The 18,782-nt window shown below is 39.7% G+C and overlaps 1 protein-coding gene across 9 annotated transcripts in view; it reads right to left on the bottom strand.

Annotated features, from left to right (window-relative positions):
* APBB2 (amyloid beta precursor protein binding family B member 2) overlaps positions 1 to 18,782 on the bottom strand; it is a 388,585-nt gene that overhangs the window by 199,981 nt on the left and 169,822 nt on the right. For 2 of the 9 annotated variants that reach the window (XM_053901612.1, XM_053901613.1), the window contains one exon: positions 9,102 to 9,170. The exons of the other annotated variants lie outside the window; for them this stretch is intronic. In XM_053901612.1, the coding sequence (XP_053757587.1) occupies positions 9,102 to 9,120 (19 nt within the window). In that variant the 5' untranslated portion in view covers positions 9,121 to 9,170. The remainder of the gene's footprint in view (positions 1 to 9,101; positions 9,171 to 18,782) is intronic. 9 annotated transcript variants of the gene reach the window in all.

Below are 18,782 nucleotides of genomic sequence, written 5' to 3'. Positions count from 1 at the left end.
CAGAAAAGTCACGTGGGAGAAACACAGAGTTGGTGACTTTCTAAAAGAAATTTGAGGTTTGATGGCATAAGAACAGACACACAGATCAATGGAACAGACCAGAGAGCCCAGAAATAAACCCATGCATCTATGGTCAATTAACTTATGACAAAGGAGCCAAGAATAAGCAATTGGGAAAGGACAGTCTCTTCAATACAATGGTGTTGGGAAAAGTGGACGGCCACATGCAAAAGAATGAACCTGGACCATGACCTTATCCCATACACAAACATTAACTCAAACTGGATTAAAGACTTGAACCTAAAACCATAAAACTCCTAGAAGAAAACAGGCAGTAAGCTCCTTGACATGGGTCTTGGCAATGGTTTTTTGGATTTGACACCAAAAGTGAAGCAACAAAAACAAAAATAAACAAGTTGGTCTACATCAACCCCCAAATCTTCTGCACAACAAAGGAAACCATCAACAAAATGAAAAGGCAACCTAGAGAACGGGAGGGAAAAACAAAGAAACAGTCACAGAGGGGGATGTGATCAAGGTGGCAGGAGTGGGGAAGTGAGCAGATGAGGAATGCTCTCTGGTTGTGGCCCAGAGGGCAGGGAATAGAGTTGGGAAGAGGGTGGAGAGCTGGGAGGAAAAGGCGGAGGAATCAGAGATCTCCAAAAGGTCAGGGAACAGGAGTCACAGGAACAAGGAAATGTTCTCAACCCCAGCCGCACGCAACCCTTGGGGAGCTTTTAAAACATACAGAAGGCTAGGGGCGCTTGGGTGGCTCAGCTGGTTGAGCATCTGACTCTGGAGTTCTTCTCAGGTCATGATCTCACAGTTCATGGGATCGAGCTCTGCATGGGGCTCTGCACTGACAGCGTAGAGCCTGCTCGGGATTCTTTCTCCCTCTCTCCCTGTCCCTCCCCCAGTCTTGTGCTCACGTGTGTGCGCAACTCTCACCTCTCTCTCACACAATAAATAAACAAACAAACAAACTTTGTTAAAAAAAGACTAAGCCCACCCCTAAAGACACCCTCAAAGGCCGTGATTCAATCAGTCTGGGAATGGGCACAGTGGGGGTAATAAAATGTTCTCTGGGTGACTCCAATGTATGGCCAAGGCTTAGAACCACTGGAACAAGGAAGTGAGAGGTTTGGAAGAAAAAGATGATATATATCCAAGTTAATGATTTCAGAGGCACTTGGAACACTCTGATCACGTCTGCCACGTTCCTTGTCCTTGCACACATTCTCAGCATCCTTCCCTCCTGTCTGGAAAAATTCTACTTTACCTTTAAGATTCAAGGTAGCTATCACCTCTTTGTGAAGCATCTTCTTGCTCCTCCAGGCAGATTCAAGGGCTCCTTCTCCTACACTCCCAAACCCTCATCAACTTGTCTCTATATAGCATCATTCACCCTGCTTTAGACTTCCAGCAACCAGAACAGCAGTGTAGTACACAGTACTCATTAGAAGTTTATGGAATCATCGAATAAAATCGAAAAAAACAAAACAAAACAAAACAAAAAAACAACCAAGTGTTTTGTTAACATCTCAAGAAATGTTTACATTAGAAGCCTATCTTTACTCAAGCTTTTATCCCATGTAACAGCTAAACACGATTTAAAATAAAATCTTTTAGGGGCACCTGGGCAGCTCCGTCACTTAAGTGTCCAACTCTTGACTTCAGCTCAGGTCATGATCTCACAGTTGGTGAGATCAAGCCCCGTGTCGGGCTCTGTGCTGACAGTGCAGAGCCTGCTTGGGATTCTGTCTCCCTCTCTCTGACCCTCCCCTGCTCACTCCCTATCTCGCTCTCAAAATAAATGAATGAATAAATGAATGAATGAATCTTAAAATAAAATATTTCAATATTCTATCCAGACCAACTTATTTTGCTCCTCAGTCTTGGCTCAAGAAAATTCCTACTCAATTCTGCTGTAACTCTCTAAAGAAGAAAAGGCTATTTAGAGTCAAAAGTCTGTTTTGTGACCCAGAACAGACTGGTATACTTCTTTGCCAGACATGATTTCTCATCAGCTGTCACCCTACTAGCTCAAAGTTGTACGTGCTTTGGCCTGAACAGCATTCAGGCCCAGCTGAGGCTCTCGTGCACACGGCACAGCGCTCCGGTCACCACTGTGACCCCCGGTACCTATTTCCGGGCCTTCCTCTGTTTCCTCTCTTCCTCATATTTACCACCTGCATCAGTAGTAACAATGAACAGAAGAGAATCACGTATGATGGGAAACAGCAACACGATAGTAATATAAATGTTAAAAATTATGGAGAAAAACTAGCGCTCTGTGGATATAAACGTGAAAAGATGACTATGTTCCTCTTCTATCCTAGGACCACTCTCTCGCACCTACTTTTTGCTCCATCTGTTCTACACATAGGACATTTTAGCCTGCTTTCCCCAATACTAATACCATACTGAGACTCAAAAGTCAGTGCCATTCAAGGCACTTCCATTTACCTTTGCCTGATTTTACTATAGATTCGAGATCAAAAACTAATTTGTCTAATATTCCCTTTAATTTGGGGGGGAGGGGTGGTGTGTGGATGGAGTTAAATCCACCAACACATGGGCTAGGCCCTAAGTGAGAATTCAAGACATTGCTACTCTACATTTTCCAGACTGGAAACACTGAAACAGCCCTCCATGAGTTTCTTACCTACTGAATTCTGCCAATTTTCCTGGAAGTGTTTCTCCAGGAAATCAGGTTTCCCCTTCCCACCTCCTCCACACCTGCTTTCAGGCCCTCATCATCACTTATCAGTTCCTTCTAAATCTCTAAGCATAACGGCTCTGCAGTCTACTCTGACACATTTTGCCCTGTATCATTCTAAGAACAAACTGATCACATAGCCCTCCTGCTTAAAAACATCTAGTGGCTCCCTACTGTTCAAATTCAGCTCACTCTACACAAGCCACCTCAAATTCTCCTATGCTAGTCTCAAATCTGCCCTTCCAGTCCCATCTCTTGCCACTGCACCTCCCCATGTTTTCTACACCACAGCCACAATCTACCTTCCTGACAATGCCAACCCCTTCTCAAGTTCCCCCTCTGCACAGAGTCTGTTTCCTCTGCCCTGGAATGTTCTTTGTCCTCCTCTCTCCTAGCCCCACCCTAGACCCCCGCCTGAAAGCTCCTTTATAAATCCTTCAAAACACGGCTCCTTTAGCCTTTCTCTGATCCCTATACACAATGATGGCTGCCGTCCCTCTGTGCTAGCGATGTAACAGGCTGTTCGTATCAGTACTTCTATTCTATACTGTAAATGTCAACTGAGATGTCTATCTCTCCTTCTAAACTGTAAGTTCCCTGAGGGTGGTGACTCTTTTGTTCATTTTTTAGGATAGGTTTATTGAGATATAATTTACATGTCACAAAGCTCACTTTTAATGTACAATTCAGGGGTGTTTAGCATATTCACAGAGTTGTACATACATCACTACAATCTAATGGCAGAATTCTGTTACCAGCCCAAAAAGAAACCCTCCACTCAGCAGTCACCCTCTATTTCTCCCCCCACCCCCCCCCCCCGACCCCTGCCCCAGCCCAGCCCCTGGCAACCACTAATCTACTTTCTGTCCTTATAGCCTTGCCTTTTCTAGACAGTTCACATAAACAGAATCATACGACACGTGGTCTTTTGTGACTGGCTTTCCTCACTTAGTGTGTCGGGGTTCATCCATGTTGTAGTATGTATCACTGCTTTATTCCTTTTTATGGCCAAATCATAATCCATTGTATCAACAGACCACATTTCGTTTATCTATTTACCAGTTAATGAACATTTGGGTTGTTTCTACATTTTAGCTATTACAAATAATGCTGCTACAAACATTCATGTACAAGCTTTTGTGTGAACATGTTTTTAATTCTTCTGGGTGTACATTCAGGAGCAGAACGGCCAATTATATTTATATTATATTGCTGGTTATATAATGAAATACACTTGACCTTTGAGGACTTGTAGACTGCTGTCCAAAGCAGCTGCACCAGTTTACATTCCCATCAGCAGTGTATGAAGGTTCCAATTTCTCCACAACCTCCCCAACACTCATTTCTGTGTCTTTCTTAAGATGGCCATCCAAGTAGGTATGAAGTGGCACCTCACTGTCGTTTTGCTTTGCATCTCCCTTTCATTTAAAAATTTTCCGAACCTCCAGTACCTTTCGCAAAACCTGGCATGTAAGAGTACTCAATAAATGTCTGATTCATTAATCCATTCACCCATTCGTTAACTAAATATCCATCGAGCATCTGCTATGTGCAAGTTGCTCTTCTCAAGGCCATGAACATCACAGTGCATGACATAAGCAAAATGAATGAGGACTGGATAAGCAAATGCCAGTAACCCTGAGACTCTTCAGTACAGAAGTGGTTCTGCTTCTCCTGGATTTCTGGTGGTTGGACGGGGCCCCAAGACTTTGCCATCACTTCTACATCTATTCATCATGCTGTTATGAAGCTCCACGTCAATTCAGGAGGATCATTTCCTATTCTAGAGCTAGGTGTAAGCTGAGTTCAGAGTGTGACAAGAGCTAATATTATTACTGCCATCGCTCTGCATCCACATGGAGAAACATCTGTTACAGCCTGGCATGGATGTCTCCTTATCTGGTACCAGCCCCACAATTTTTCTTGGGGAATCAACCTTTCTACATGCTAATTCCTTCGTTAAACAGAACTTCTGGTGTGCATGACCATGCAGTAGATACGGTTCTAACTGCTAAGGTTACAGCAGCGAGCAAACCTGACAAAATAAAAACACCTACTTTCATGCAGCTTAGGTCCTACGGGTTCAGCCCACGTGTTTCAGGCAGAGATAACGCTGCCCCATACTTCGTGGAGGGCACGGCCCAGGCCCAGCCAGTCAGAGTAGCAAATCCCCATGGCTATGGTGACTGGCTCAAGGAAAAGCATGCGACCCACACAAAGCTAATCCTAAGACTGTTGCCGGAATGATCAGAGGAGGGGTGCTCTTTTTCTTGAACTGGAAGATATAAGTCTAGAACTTCAAGGGGTCACCATGAAGAGGCAAACTGAGTTAGCAGAACTTAACAAATGAGCAAGCAGATCTGTAAGATGGAGAGAAAGGAGGAAGCTCTAACGACAGTGTTGGAATCCCTAAAACGAGACATACTTGAAACATGATGCCTCTAGACTTCTCGGGAATTAAAATCAATCGATTGGAGTGTGTGTGCTTAAACCACTTTAAACTGGCCTTCTCCTTTTAGGAATTCAAAAAAAAACCACCTTAGTTAATTAACAGAGTATTTTTTATGAGACCTAAAAAAAATTAGGTAAGCCAGCGTTACTCAAATTCCACGATCAACAAAGCTTTCCTGAACCCCAGAGTCACAAAGATCCCAGCACGGAGATGTAACCCCGTAACTTGGATGACGTCCTAATTCAAACTCATGCTGGAATCTGTACTTAAGCCTACCCGCTCCGCTTTCTCTTTTCTGAGACCTCTAAGCATCTGTCAAAGAAAAATTTTGTCAGTAATGACAGGAAACTCCTCTCCGTAACCTGCCGCTCTCCCTCTGCTCCCATGACACGCTTATAAAATTGGAAATTGACAAATGGGCCCCAGGAAACCCAATGTTGGCCCCGCTCTTCAGTGAAACTTCACAGCTTCTTCATCTTTCTGCTACACAATTTTATTTCCACTGAGGAGTTAACAGCAATACTTCTACCCTGAGGAATGTTGCCTTTTGAACTAGACTTCTAAGTAGTAAGGAAATGAAATAACTCAGATTTTTTTTTTTCTTTTAGGAAGGAGAGGCAAAATAAAGCTGGTTTCCTGAAATGACTCATGAAAGTAAACTCTCAATGTGACAAAAATGATAAGAACCTCTCTATGAACAAAAGAGGTAAAGGTTATGAGGAGGCAGCTTGGGTCATGGAGGCAGGGAGATCACAGGATTAGAACCTTGGAAGTTTTTAAAGCCAAAGGAGCAGCTTCCCACAGCTGATTCACAGGGCAGCTTCCCCAGGCTCCTAGGATAAAAGGAAGATTTCAACAGCCAGGTCTTACCCACCTAAAAGTTTCCCATGCCCACTCAACTTAATTGCCTGAGGACTCACTTTGTTAAAAATCCCCAGTGGAACTGAGGAGACTCAAGAGAGATGTACCAGATACTTTTCTTCAAGAAACTCAGTCAGGGGTGCCTGGGTAGCTCAGTTGGTTGAGCAACTGACTTCAGCTCAGGTCATGATCTCATGGTTCGTGGGTTTGAGACCCACATCGGGCTCTGTGCTGACAGCTCGGAGCCTGGTGCCTGCTTCGGATTCTGTGTCTCCCTCTGCCTCTGCCCCTCCCCAACTTGTGCTCTGTCTCTCTCTCTCTCTCTCTCAAAAATAAACATTAAAAAAAAAATTTTTTTTAAAAGTCAGAATAGGCAATGAGAAGATAAAGTTATTAAACAGACTCACAATGGCTAAAGTAGGCAGAGAGACTTATGAGAAAAAGGTATTTGCACAGGAAAGAGGTTAAAGGAAGGTACTCCCCAAAACAATCACAGCTAAGCTGCATCTTAAACAGTAGGTAGGAGTCGGGCAGTGGATCAAGGTGAGAAAGGCACTGCAGATGAGGGAAAACCTGGCATTCCAATATCACCGCTGGCAAATGTGAAGATTAGTCATTTTGGAAACACAAATCAGAATGTGTGTATTCAAATAAGAATTAGGACCTTCAAAGCAGCCACACTGAGACAGTATATGCTTATCCCAAGGATATTTTTCCTTCTCAATTTCTAAGCCATTTTCATTGTTTAGAAAAGCCTCAACGTCTTTGAAAGATTAATGTATTTTGTAAATATAGCTCTAGACTTTTATGACCAACTCCGATGAATGTGGTCAATGATCACGCTTAGGAATACTGGTTTAGGTGGGAAAAAGCAGGTGAGTGATAAAGTAATGACCCAGGAACTGAAAAGCTGGGCCTCAAGTGAATTCCAACAGGGAGCATGATACAATGGCAGACTCCTTGACTACGCCGCCAGCTGGTTCAACAGGGATTCTTCCAGGCAGATAATGGCATATGTTCTGGGGTATGTTTATTTTTTAAAAGGTTCCTTGTTGGGGCACCTGGGTGGCTCAGTCAGTTAAGCATCTGACTTTGGCTCAGGTCACAATCTCAACGGTCTGTGGAATCGAGCCTGTGTTGGGCTCTGCGCTGGCAGTGTGAAACCTGCTCGGGATTCTCTCTCCCTTTCTCTCTCTCTGTACCCCTCCCCCTATTTGTGCGCGCTCTCTCTCAAAATAAATAAACATTAAAAAAAAAAAAAAGATTCCCTCTAGTCATAGCTCCCGGGAGTCAGGAAATGGGATGGAAGGCTACCTTGTCCCAGTTATTGGTCCAGATCTTCCCAAATTAGCTGCCATCTGAATTTTCAAGTAAAAAAATGACTGGAATCTATACTCCACTGAAATAAGAATACCGCTTTCCTTGTAAAATGTGTCCCATCCTATACCATTGCATGATAGTAGTAGCTGCCATTAAAAAACTGTGCTGGGTAACAGGGTCATTATCTCTTATATAACTACCGATGAATAAAAGCAATTTGAGTACCATTAGGAAGAATGAATACACTAGCATAATAAAATATAAGCGACAATTAGAAATTCCTAGAAGTTATTTGATTAGTTTACTTCCATTTAGAAGAAAACACATCATTTTATATACTTGCTAGCTTTGTTCTTACAGTTTCCATACTGAGCCTATGTTGCAATGCATTAAAAGATTTTAAATATTGAAGAAGTCCTAGAAGGATCATTCTCAACAATTTAAACTGTATTTTTTTTTAAAAGGACACATGTATTTGCCATGATTTTCCAAAATTAATATGCCTATTCAAACATGTATTTACAAGAAAATCTACTCCCTGCCCCTAAATTATCACAGTGTGATTAGATGGCCTCTAAAAATTAGCTCTGAGTTCCTAATTTTCCTGTGTGAATTTAGGTTTTTGACTGTTTTGTATAAAAAGGATACTACCTGTCACTCATACACCTCTACTGAGCTTAGTGTTTATTCTATTATGTTTTATTTTAGTTCTCTGTTGAAACAGATCATGCAGTGTTATGTAAGAGAGAAAACAGCTCGGATGTACATAAGGAGTTTAACTACAGAACTGAGGGACTTTAATAGCTATTTGTCCATAATTTAAATCTACTTACTTAAAAACTCAGAATTTACAGAGTGGTTTGTATCCTAACCAATATGGATTCTGTCAGATTCATCTTTCACTTGCAATCCTATCCTATGTTTAATTCAAACTATTATCGAGAGGCATCTGGGTGGCTCAGTCGGTTAAGCGTCCGACTTCGGCTCAGGTCATGATCTCACAGTTTGTGGGTTTGAGCCCTGCGTTGGGCTCTGTGCTGACAGCTCAGAACCTGGAGCCTGCTTCAGATTTTGTGTCTCCCTCTCTCTGCCCTCCCTGTTTGTGCTCTGTCTCTCTCTCTCTCAAAAATAAACAAACACTAAAAAAAAAAAAAAAAAAGACAAAATGTTATCGGAATTGCTTCTTCCTTATTACACTACTGTGAGGCTAAGAATTAAATCCCACACCACACTGTGTGTGGACTAGCATCCATCATGACACAAAGAAACGGATATACAATAAAATTATGGTGGTTTTCTTAAGGCCTGAATTTAACTAGCATAGATCAAGGAGAATACTGAATCGGGGAGCTCTATTCTAGACAAACCCAACAATGGCCAAGATGCTGTTTATGGAGACTCACCACCGACACTTCATTGTTCATACGTAACTGTTCACAGGCTATCAAGTACAATGCTAGATGGCAAAATTTGACATAGTTTTAGTTTCCTGTTATAATCAACTAAAATATTTTTACATTATGCTATTACTAGAGTCATGCAATTATTACACGAATACAGGTAGGTCCAATTGATTCTTCTATCTTATTTTAACGATCCACTTTTCCACTACATGAGTGAACGATAAAAAGCAAACGTCATTTTAGCAAACCATGTTTAACATCAAAACAACCGTCTATCATTGATATTTGTTAAAATTTTAATATTCAACTGCTTCTCTGCATTGAAAAACATGGAAGTGTGTCTGACCTGGAAGTACTTCTGACATGGATCACTGGACGCCAGCAGTGGAGCAGGAAATAAGTTATAATTTGAAATCTGAAAAGAGGGATCATTTGAGAAATTAAAACCCAAATAACAAAGCATAAAAGAAAAAAAGCATAGCATTGAAAATTCTTCCAAAAGCTGTCAAAAATGTTAATTTTTGGCAGATAATATCAAAATTTGTGTTTATTTATAGTTGATCACAACACATTTGACTGAAATTTGAATTTCTGCTCAACCACATTTTCCATGAACATTTCTTGAGATTTTTTTTTTCCATGCCAGGCTAGAGTTATCATCTATCTATCTATCTATCTACCTACGTGTCTCAACTTTCCAATGCTTTTTCTCATTAAAAACACACAATTCAGAAGGCAGTAGGGAAAAAACTAGTACATTTCACCACATAAGAATCTAAACATTCTGTTTGGGAATAAAAAGTGACTATAAATACAACAGAGACAAAAAAAAAAAACTGAAAAAAAAATAATACTATGACTAAAAGGGCTAATTTCATTTATACAGAAAGATTACCTTGAAATTATTAAGAAAAACATAAACAAGCCTATAGGAAAATAAGCAAAGAACAGGACAAGTCCCCAGAGAAACACAAATATCCAATAAACACATAAATAACTAACCTCACTCAAAAGTAAAGAAAATGCACATTTAAATAACAAGGACTCATTGGTTTTCCTCCACTGGCCTGCAAAGATTAAGAAGCTTTATAACACGTAACCTAAAACAACAACACTGGAAAAAGGAATTTTCAAAACTTGCCAATGGGATTAAAATCCGGCAAAACTTTTTGAAGGGCCATTTAGAAATATCTGAGCAAATTTAAAATGCATGGACCCCACTGTACAGCAACTGCATTTTTGAGAATTTATTTTACAGATAAACTTACATGGACTCTTGTTCTAAAAGCAAAAGATCAGTAACTAACTGTTCTTCAGTGGACATCTGGTTCATTAAATTATGATACATCCGTACAAAAGAGTACCGTGCCGCTATTAGGAAAAACAAAGTGGATCTACATGAACGGATATGAAAGGGTCTCAAGACATAGCACTATGAGATGAATAACATGCACAGCAGGGCAAAATCGCATTTGAGTAAAAATCTGAAAAGCCTATACATATATATATGCAAGTAAATACATACATACATACACACATCATACACACATACATACACACACACACACACACACACACACACACACACACACACACACACACCAAGCATCTACACAGAAAATTTCTTAAAGGAATAGAAAAAGAACTAGACACAGTGGTAAACTGCCAGTTTACCAAATTAGATATATAATAAGGAAAACTGAAAACAGACCTTGTTTTCAATGAGCTGCTATCAGGAATATCACTTGGAATGATAATCTATTATATTAATTCAAATGAAGATACTGTAAGATTCCATTTATATAAAGTACAAAAACAGGAAAAACTTATCTATGTCAGGACAGTGGTTTACCCTGGAGGGCAGGAAAAAGGGAGAAGCAGGAGGGCAGCCTCTGGGACGTTATGATACTAAGCGCTGTTCCTTGATCTGGATAATGGAAGCTCACCAAGCTCTACCCTCACGTGCAAAATTCTGTATGCTCATTATAGTTCTGTGAGATGTTTCGTGAAAAAGTCAAATGCTGGCGGTTTTCTAAAGCATTATTCAAATTGTACAACTTTATATTGTGAAGACTAAAGTCTACTCTAACCTTTCCAAACTAGTAACCTTTAATGGGCATTACCCCCAACTTTATGATTCAGATAATGACCTGACAACTTGGTCTACTGACCCACAATACATTTTTAATTATATTTCCACATATTGTGTGTAAGGCTCATTACTCTGGTATAATTAAAAGGGTGGGTTTATTTTAAATTGTCCTGAAACAGCAAAACATGCTGCCTTTATGTACCTTTGCTTTTGTCCTATGCCTTTCTCAGCTCCTGAAAAGTATTTTACAATTTTCTTTTTTTTTTAAGTTTTTGTCTTCAGTGCACCTTAAGTTATAAGTAGAGACAGATGTGAAGTGACAGCTATTTTAAGAAAATGAATATCAATAAACAGAGAAAAAGCTAAGAAGAGGCATACTCAGAGGAGTAAAAAGGCTTGAACAAACGCTAAGAATCTGCATACTTTTCAGTGCATCTAATCTTTAAAATAAAAAAAAAATATTCCTTCTTCCCAACTTGAAACAAACTCCAACTTCTATAAAGGTATGAACTGACATTCAGATAATCACTTCATATTTTAAATGGTCCTCTGCTATTATTATCTGACCAACATTTATTCCATATGTGCATGGGTTATGCTAGGAGCGGGGGATACTTCAGTGATGAAAACACCATTCCCCACTCTCATGGAACTTATAGACAGACCAGTCAGGAAGATGGACATTAATCACAAAATTATTCACATCGGTGTATAAGAAAAAGAATATTAGACTGGAGAATCAGGATACAGTTACCCGAGAAAGTATAATTTAAGTTGCAATTTGAGGACTAAACAGGATTTAGCTGAGTAAACATTATACACCTACCACATGCAAGGCATTCCCTGGCCCCAGGAATATACAAACATGCAGAGTTTCCCTGGGCATTTATATCCTTGATGAATAAACCTAAACGAGCAACGGTTTCCAGTGACTTTGTGGAATGGGCTAATTCTGCATAAAGAATAACCTGAAAAATATAAAAGCACTCAAGTATGTTTTCTTTTAATTTTTTTAAATTTTTATTTATTTTTGAGAGAAAGAGTGTGACTGGGGGAGAGGCAGAGAGAGAGAGGGAGACATAGAATTCAAAGCAGGCTCCAGGCTCCGTGCTGCCAGCACAAGAGCCTGACGTGGGGCTCGAGCTCACAGACTGTGAGATCATGTCTTGAGGCGAAGTCTGCTGCTTAACTGACTGAGCCACCCACGCACCCCAAGTATGGTTTCAAGAATAATCTGTAGCTGTGCTGTCCAACATGGTAGCCACTAGAAGCAACAGAAGTTAGTAACACTGGAAAGGTGACTAGTGCATCTAAGGGATGCCTGATTTTATTTAATTATAATTAATTTAAATTTAAACTTAGAAAGTGACACTTGATTCTTCAAGGAAACTTCTTGGGTAGGTGAATCTACTTTTTCAACAATATAGTTTATGAAATCTAATACAGATCGAGTATTTCTACTGAAATTCTGCATCCCGGTTGGGTACTAGAAGCGTAAAACACACTGATTTTGAAGACTTGGCATGAAAAAAAGTAAAATATCTCACTAGTAATTTTAAAATATTGATTACATGTTGAAATGATATTTTGGATAGACTGAATTAAATAAAACATATTGTTAAAATTAATTTTGCCCTGATTCATTACTTACTAAAATTTTTTAAACGTATGTTTATTTTTGAGAGAGAGAGAGTGAGAGAGAGAGAGACAGAGAGAGAAAGAGAGAGAGCGCAAGGGAGATACAGAATCCAAACCAGGCTTCAGGCTCTGAGCTGTCAGCACAGAGCCCGACGAAGGGCTCAGAACCACAAACTGCGAGAACATGACCTGAGCAGAACTTGGATGCTTAACCGACTGAGCCACCCAGGCGCCCTTTGCCCTTTTTTTTTTTTTTTTTGGAATTGTGGTTACTAGAGAATTCCGAATTACATATATGGCTCACATTACTTTTCTGTTGGAGAAGCACTGATCTAGGGAATGCAGACAGAGTTTGAGACAATGCCCTAGTCAAAGTATTATTTACCTTTTCCATAAAAGCAAAGACAGGCAGAAATGTCACCTCAGCTGTAAAGCGAGGGAAGGTCTGCTAGCATTCAGAACAAGTGTCTCTGCTTCCACGAAATCACATACTGAGTTCAAAGACACAGAGACCTGCGTAGGCCACTACAAGCTCCACGTTAAGAATACAGCTGTGATTTTATTTTTTTATTTAAGTTTATTTATTTGAGAGAGAGAGAGAGAGAGTGAGCACAAGAGGGGGAGGGGCAGAGACAGGGAGAGACAGAATCCCAAGCAGGTTCCTTCTGCACTGCCAGTGCAGGGCCCAATGTGGGGCTTGAACTCGTGAACCGTGAGATCACAACCTGAGCCGAGATCAAGAGTCAGATGCCCAACCAACTGAGCCATCCAGGCGCCCCAATACAGCTGAGGTCTTAAAGCATAAAACTATGTAAGTGAAACAACCTAGTAACCAGAGTTTCCCTTTCAGCAGCGTTTTCACGTGTCCCATTAATGAAAATCCATAACACTCATATGCTTTGTGATAATGCCACGAAAGCCCAAAAAATGTCCAAAAGGACCACAGAAGAACGTCCCGAAGCAGAAATCATGGAAGCACTATTAAACAAATGAATAAGTATATAAGTTAAATACCCACTTGTATTTGGTTCAGTATGAGATTATATGCTTTTTTCCCATGGGATATAAATAAATTCAAATTTTTATATATACCTCACCTTTTCCTGTCATAACAATCCAAACCTCAATGTCTTCATTTTTGTCAATATAATACGCCCCTGACCAAGAATGCCATCTCTCACACTAATCATGCCCTTAGTGTGTTCCACTTGTGTTACTGATTATTCTTTTTATTTGTGTTACTGATTATTCTTTTTATTTGTGATACTGTGTTTGTAATTTAGAATAAAAACTTTTCCCCCTTATTTTTATTGTATATTTTATCTTTTCTTAATTACACACGGTACCTATGAGGTTTCAAGTAGGGAAGAGATGATACAATCAAATTGAATAATTTGAGGTGGGTTTAATTTAGTTACTATTCAAAAAAGGTCGGCAGGGTAGGAAAACCATAAGGGGTAATGCAGACTCCAGAAGCAGCAAGAGCAAGTCACCATCCTTGTCTGAGGGATGAGAAAACTGTGGGCAGAGAGGGCACTGCCCAACACAACTACCATCTGCAATGGGGGAGTCCCAGCCAGCGTTCAGCAACCCTGAATAAAACTGGGATCTTTTCCTGCTCTCACTGCCTGATCTTTTTAACTATAAGGTTGAGAAACTATTCCTAAGTAAGCTAAAGTTATGGGTAATATTTCTTTTTCCAAGAAAAAAATGAAAACTTCCTTGTGTTCATCCATTTAGATACAGCTTAAGTACTGCATCCTTGATAAAATTTTCTTTGAACTACCTGATTTTTTTTTTTAATGCTTATTTATTTGGTGGAGGGCAGAGACAGAGGGGGAGAATCCCAACCCAACCTCTAGAATAAAGTTCTTTTAACCCTTGACAATCTAATACCCAATTGATTCTAGAACCTCTCATTTACTTAAATCCTGCATTGCCTTCAAAGAGTTACTTTCCTGAAAACTCTAACCCACTGTAATCTGATCAGAAACAATCCCTTGCTATAACAAGTTATTTTGTAAGGTCCCTTTACTATCTTGAAGTGGAATTCATAGATAAGTAAACTATATATACACATGAATTCCAGAAAAGGAGAAATAAAAGGAGAGATACAATTCAATAAGCAAATCTCAGGCCCAACTACACTAGCAATCATGATCTATGGGTAGATTGCTGTGAGTGCAACAACTATAAATACAAACTGAGCCAGGCATGTGCTGTGTTGTCAACCCAGAAATCATGATCTGCACTGCTGTCAATAACAGCAATTTCAAAACGCTGAACAACTCTAAGAAAATTCCAAAAAATGTTAAATACAAGTCATCTAACAATTAGAAGGACTTTCCACTTCTAGAATATGTAGTGTATATTAAAGCCATAAAAAATACTTTAGAACTTCTAGGCTCTTGCAATTATAAACACGCTGTTTGCCTACCTGAGTATTTGGTACAGTGTTCATAGGCTTTGCAGAGTGAAATATTCTTTGTTATACAGGGTGCCCTGGTCTCCACCCAGAAATGCAAGTAGGGGGCCTCCTTCCACAGTCTCTAAGGGGCGCTGCGCTGTAGACACTTCCAGCCTCCCCAGCTGTGAAAATTATAACATCAGCCCAGAGTTATCTCTCCACTTCCTAACTCTGACACTGAGGTCCTATATGATCTTGAACCAGTACTTCAGGTCTGAAGCACATCTTATTCAACTGCAAATCGTGGTTACCATCCATCTGACAGTTAGTACGAGGATCAAATGAGATACACCAGGTTGCCTGCCTGCTTTGCTTAGTGCCTGGCAGATATTATTTTTTCTTACACATATGACCTCTTTTCTCAACAAGGCTGTAAGCTTTCTGAAAGAAAGGGAGGTGTCCTAGGGATCTTTGCATACCCATTGTAAGTGTTCGGCAAACTTTGGTGGCCCACATCTTCTTTCTTCCCTCCCTGCCCTGTCCTGCCCTCTGTGAAAATGTTCATAAATAATAAACGGAGTCCAAGAATGGAGCGAAGAACTACAATTATAATGGGAACTTTCTTTCTGCCATTACTGAAGTCATTACTGTAACCTGCCAAGCATAGGAAGGGCTGTCAAAAAACTGTCGCTTAACCCTCCTGAAAATATACAAGGTTGGATTCGTTGATAAATACTTTTAAAGTAGACATTGCACTCTAGGATGGGACCTATCTCTAAATTCATACTGATTCAATTATCCTTTAAGGTTTCAAATGTTTTTCCCTAAAGAACTTTAATCTCTATTTTCAGATCTATAATTTGGAACAGCTGCATCAGATGACTCCACAGTCGAACTCTGAAAAATCCTTTAAATTGCCTACTGCATACAATACACACAGTTTCCATTAAACAACTAAAGTGTGTAAAGTTTTGTGATGCATACATAATGAAGAGTATTTAGTAAGTATATGCATATGCAAAATTTTATTTTTAGTATTTTGTATTTCCACAGAGAAGTAGAGGTGTGGCATACCATATTTCACTCAATGAAAATAACTTGATTTTTTAAAAAAAGTTTTGAGATATGATTACTAGTAACAATTTCTTGCCATCCACATACCTGGGAGCTATATTATCTACTGTTAAGAATCACTGTTCTGGAAAAGCCTAAATTCTCCACTTACATAACTTAAAATAGAAAAAAAGTTCTCAGCAATAAAGATGCAGGGACTAATCCTATCTCTAATGTCCATATCTTACACAAAAACCCGTAAGGACACTGATTTGTGATTCTAGCTCTTTATCTTACTTGATTCGGTGTTCTCAGTGCCAGATTTTAAAACCAATTCCAAGAACACTATCAAAAAATATGCGCAAAGAAAACTCTGTTTCCTGGAATGTATCCCAGGGGGGAAAATACCAAAATTGGAAAAGAAATACTTTTAAAACAGAATAAAGGTAGACTTTTCCATTTATGAATTACCTTTGTAACTCTTAACAATATTTTTTTAAATGAAGCAAAAGCTTTATGATTCCTCCGCAAATATATCTGACCCCCATTTTTCACACTTCAAAGGCATGACACCTGCAGTTTAGAAATAACAGCAATATTTAATGCTTCTAAGAAGTACCAATTCAAAATATGCTGCTGGATGGCTTTGGAGGGTGGACTGCATCAATGGCCTCAATTAACACCTCTCTGTATCCTTTCCCTCTGCCCCCTAACTTTGTAGCCCCTTCCCACTGACTATGGCCTAGCTGTGTGGCTTGCTCTGGTCATTAGGAGGTTGGCAAATAGAATGATACAGGAGCTTGAAAAGCATGGCCCACTTCCAGCCTCTTGAAAAACGATTAAGATCTGTGCTACTGCCATGAGAACACATCCACGTTGGCCTCTCGGAAGGATGCTGGAGTCTTAGGTAAGATAGATGAATCCTCTTGGCCGAGGCCATCTTAGACCGGCCTAAGCCAGCTGCTCATCAAACACGTGGAAGAGTGTTGCCAAGGGCTGCATGCTGGGCCTGCAGCTAACTGCAGGACCATGAGAGAGCCCAGCAGATACCGTGAACATCCCTCGGCCATCCTGTAGATACCAACGGCTATTGCTGAAGCTACTGAATTTTGCGGTGGTTCATCATGCAACATTACTGTGGTAATAGATAAATGATACATGAATTATACCCACAACAGTCAAAATGAGATAACAGGAGAGCCGTTGGGATTAAACCTCAATCAATCCAGGGCAGGTATGCTGCTGTGTGAGGATCCCACTGTGGGGAACCAAGTTCTTCCCTGCCCTCCCTGGGTTACACAGGAATGTCTTGATCAATACAGGCTTCATCTTTGGTCTCTCCCGTTGTTCATACACAACACACAACCATGTACACTCAGCATGTCAGAGTACCCTGTGATGGCAAATTTTAGGGATGTGTCATAAGGTCATACTACAAGCATTATTTCTACTAGGAACAAAATCAGAAACAAAAAAACAATAGGAAACTGAATTACATCTCTACGGTGGAGTATTATGCATTATTTAAAAGTGAGGAGGGGCGCCTGGGTGGCTCAGTCGGTTGGGCGTCCGACTTGGGCTCAGGTCATGATCTCGCGGTCCGTGAGTTCGAGCCCCGCGTCAGGCTCTGTGCTGACAGCTCAGAGCCTGGAGCCTGTTTCAGATTCTGTGTCTCCCTCTCTCTCTGACCCTCCCCCGTTCATGCTCTGTCTCTCTGTCTCAAAAATAAATAAACGTAAAAAAATAAAAATAAAAAAATAAAAGTGAGGATGTTCTATATATAGTTATCTAGAAAGATCTCTATTAAGTATTATTGAACAAAAAAAAACTAGCTATAAAACAGTGTGATGAGTATACTGGCATTACATACACAGTACTTTTAACTTTTCCGTATGTTTGAAAATTGTCATAATGAAAAGTTAAAATAAAGGTAGCAGGCATAGTGTCATTCTTTCATAAATTTAAAAAAAGTCTTTTTGTGGTAAAATAAAACACATTTAGAAAATTACACAAAACAAATAGTTTATTAGTTATTATAAAGAAAACACTCTTACAACTACCACCCAGATCAAAAAAAAGACTTTTCTAGCCACCCCAGAAGGCCCTCCATGAACTTCTTCCATTGTTCCAAAAGTAAACAAACCTATCTTGAACTTACAGTAATTATTTCCTTGCTTTTCTTTATTATTTCATTACCCCACTGTATGACCTTGGTCAATATAGTCAATTCTTTCCCATTTTTAAAAATTTCATAGGTCTTTTAAGTTACATGTAATTTATGTCCCCCTCCATCTTTTTCTTTACCTTACAATTTATTCATTAAAAAACCCAGATCTGAGTAAGTCATGGCATGAAAGGTACAGCATAGGAAATACAGTCAATGGTACTGTTATAGTTCTGTATGGTGACAGATGGCAGCTAGACTTATGGTGAGCATACCATAATAGAGAGACCTGTCAAACTGCTATGTTGTACACCCGAAACTAATATAACGCTGCATGTCACCTCTACTTCAATTTTAAAAATTAAAAAAAAAAAAAATCAGGGCCAGATGAGCTATGGAGTTTCCACAGTAGGGATTCTGCTGACTGCATACTCACAATACAAGTGAACACGTTGCACTGTCCTCTGAATTTCCTGCAAATTGGCAGCTGGATTCAGAGGCTTGAAAAAATTGAGAAAAAATTGAGATTCAATCCATTTGGTGGGATGCTCTTTCATCAGGAAGCACATAATATCTGGTTTTCACCGATTTCTAATGTTTGCAGTCATTGTCACTCACCGTTTGGATCCATTAAATAAACAGAGATTGAAAAAATGGTAATATTTTAATTCTC

Source organism: Panthera pardus, unplaced genomic scaffold (genome assembly GCF_024362965.1).
Source record: "Panthera pardus isolate Hobbes unplaced genomic scaffold, ASM2436296v1 HiC_scaffold_13, whole genome shotgun sequence".
NCBI classification, from domain to species: Eukaryota; Metazoa; Chordata; class Mammalia; order Carnivora; family Felidae; genus Panthera; species Panthera pardus.
This window is presented reverse-complemented; position numbering and strand designations above follow the sequence as displayed.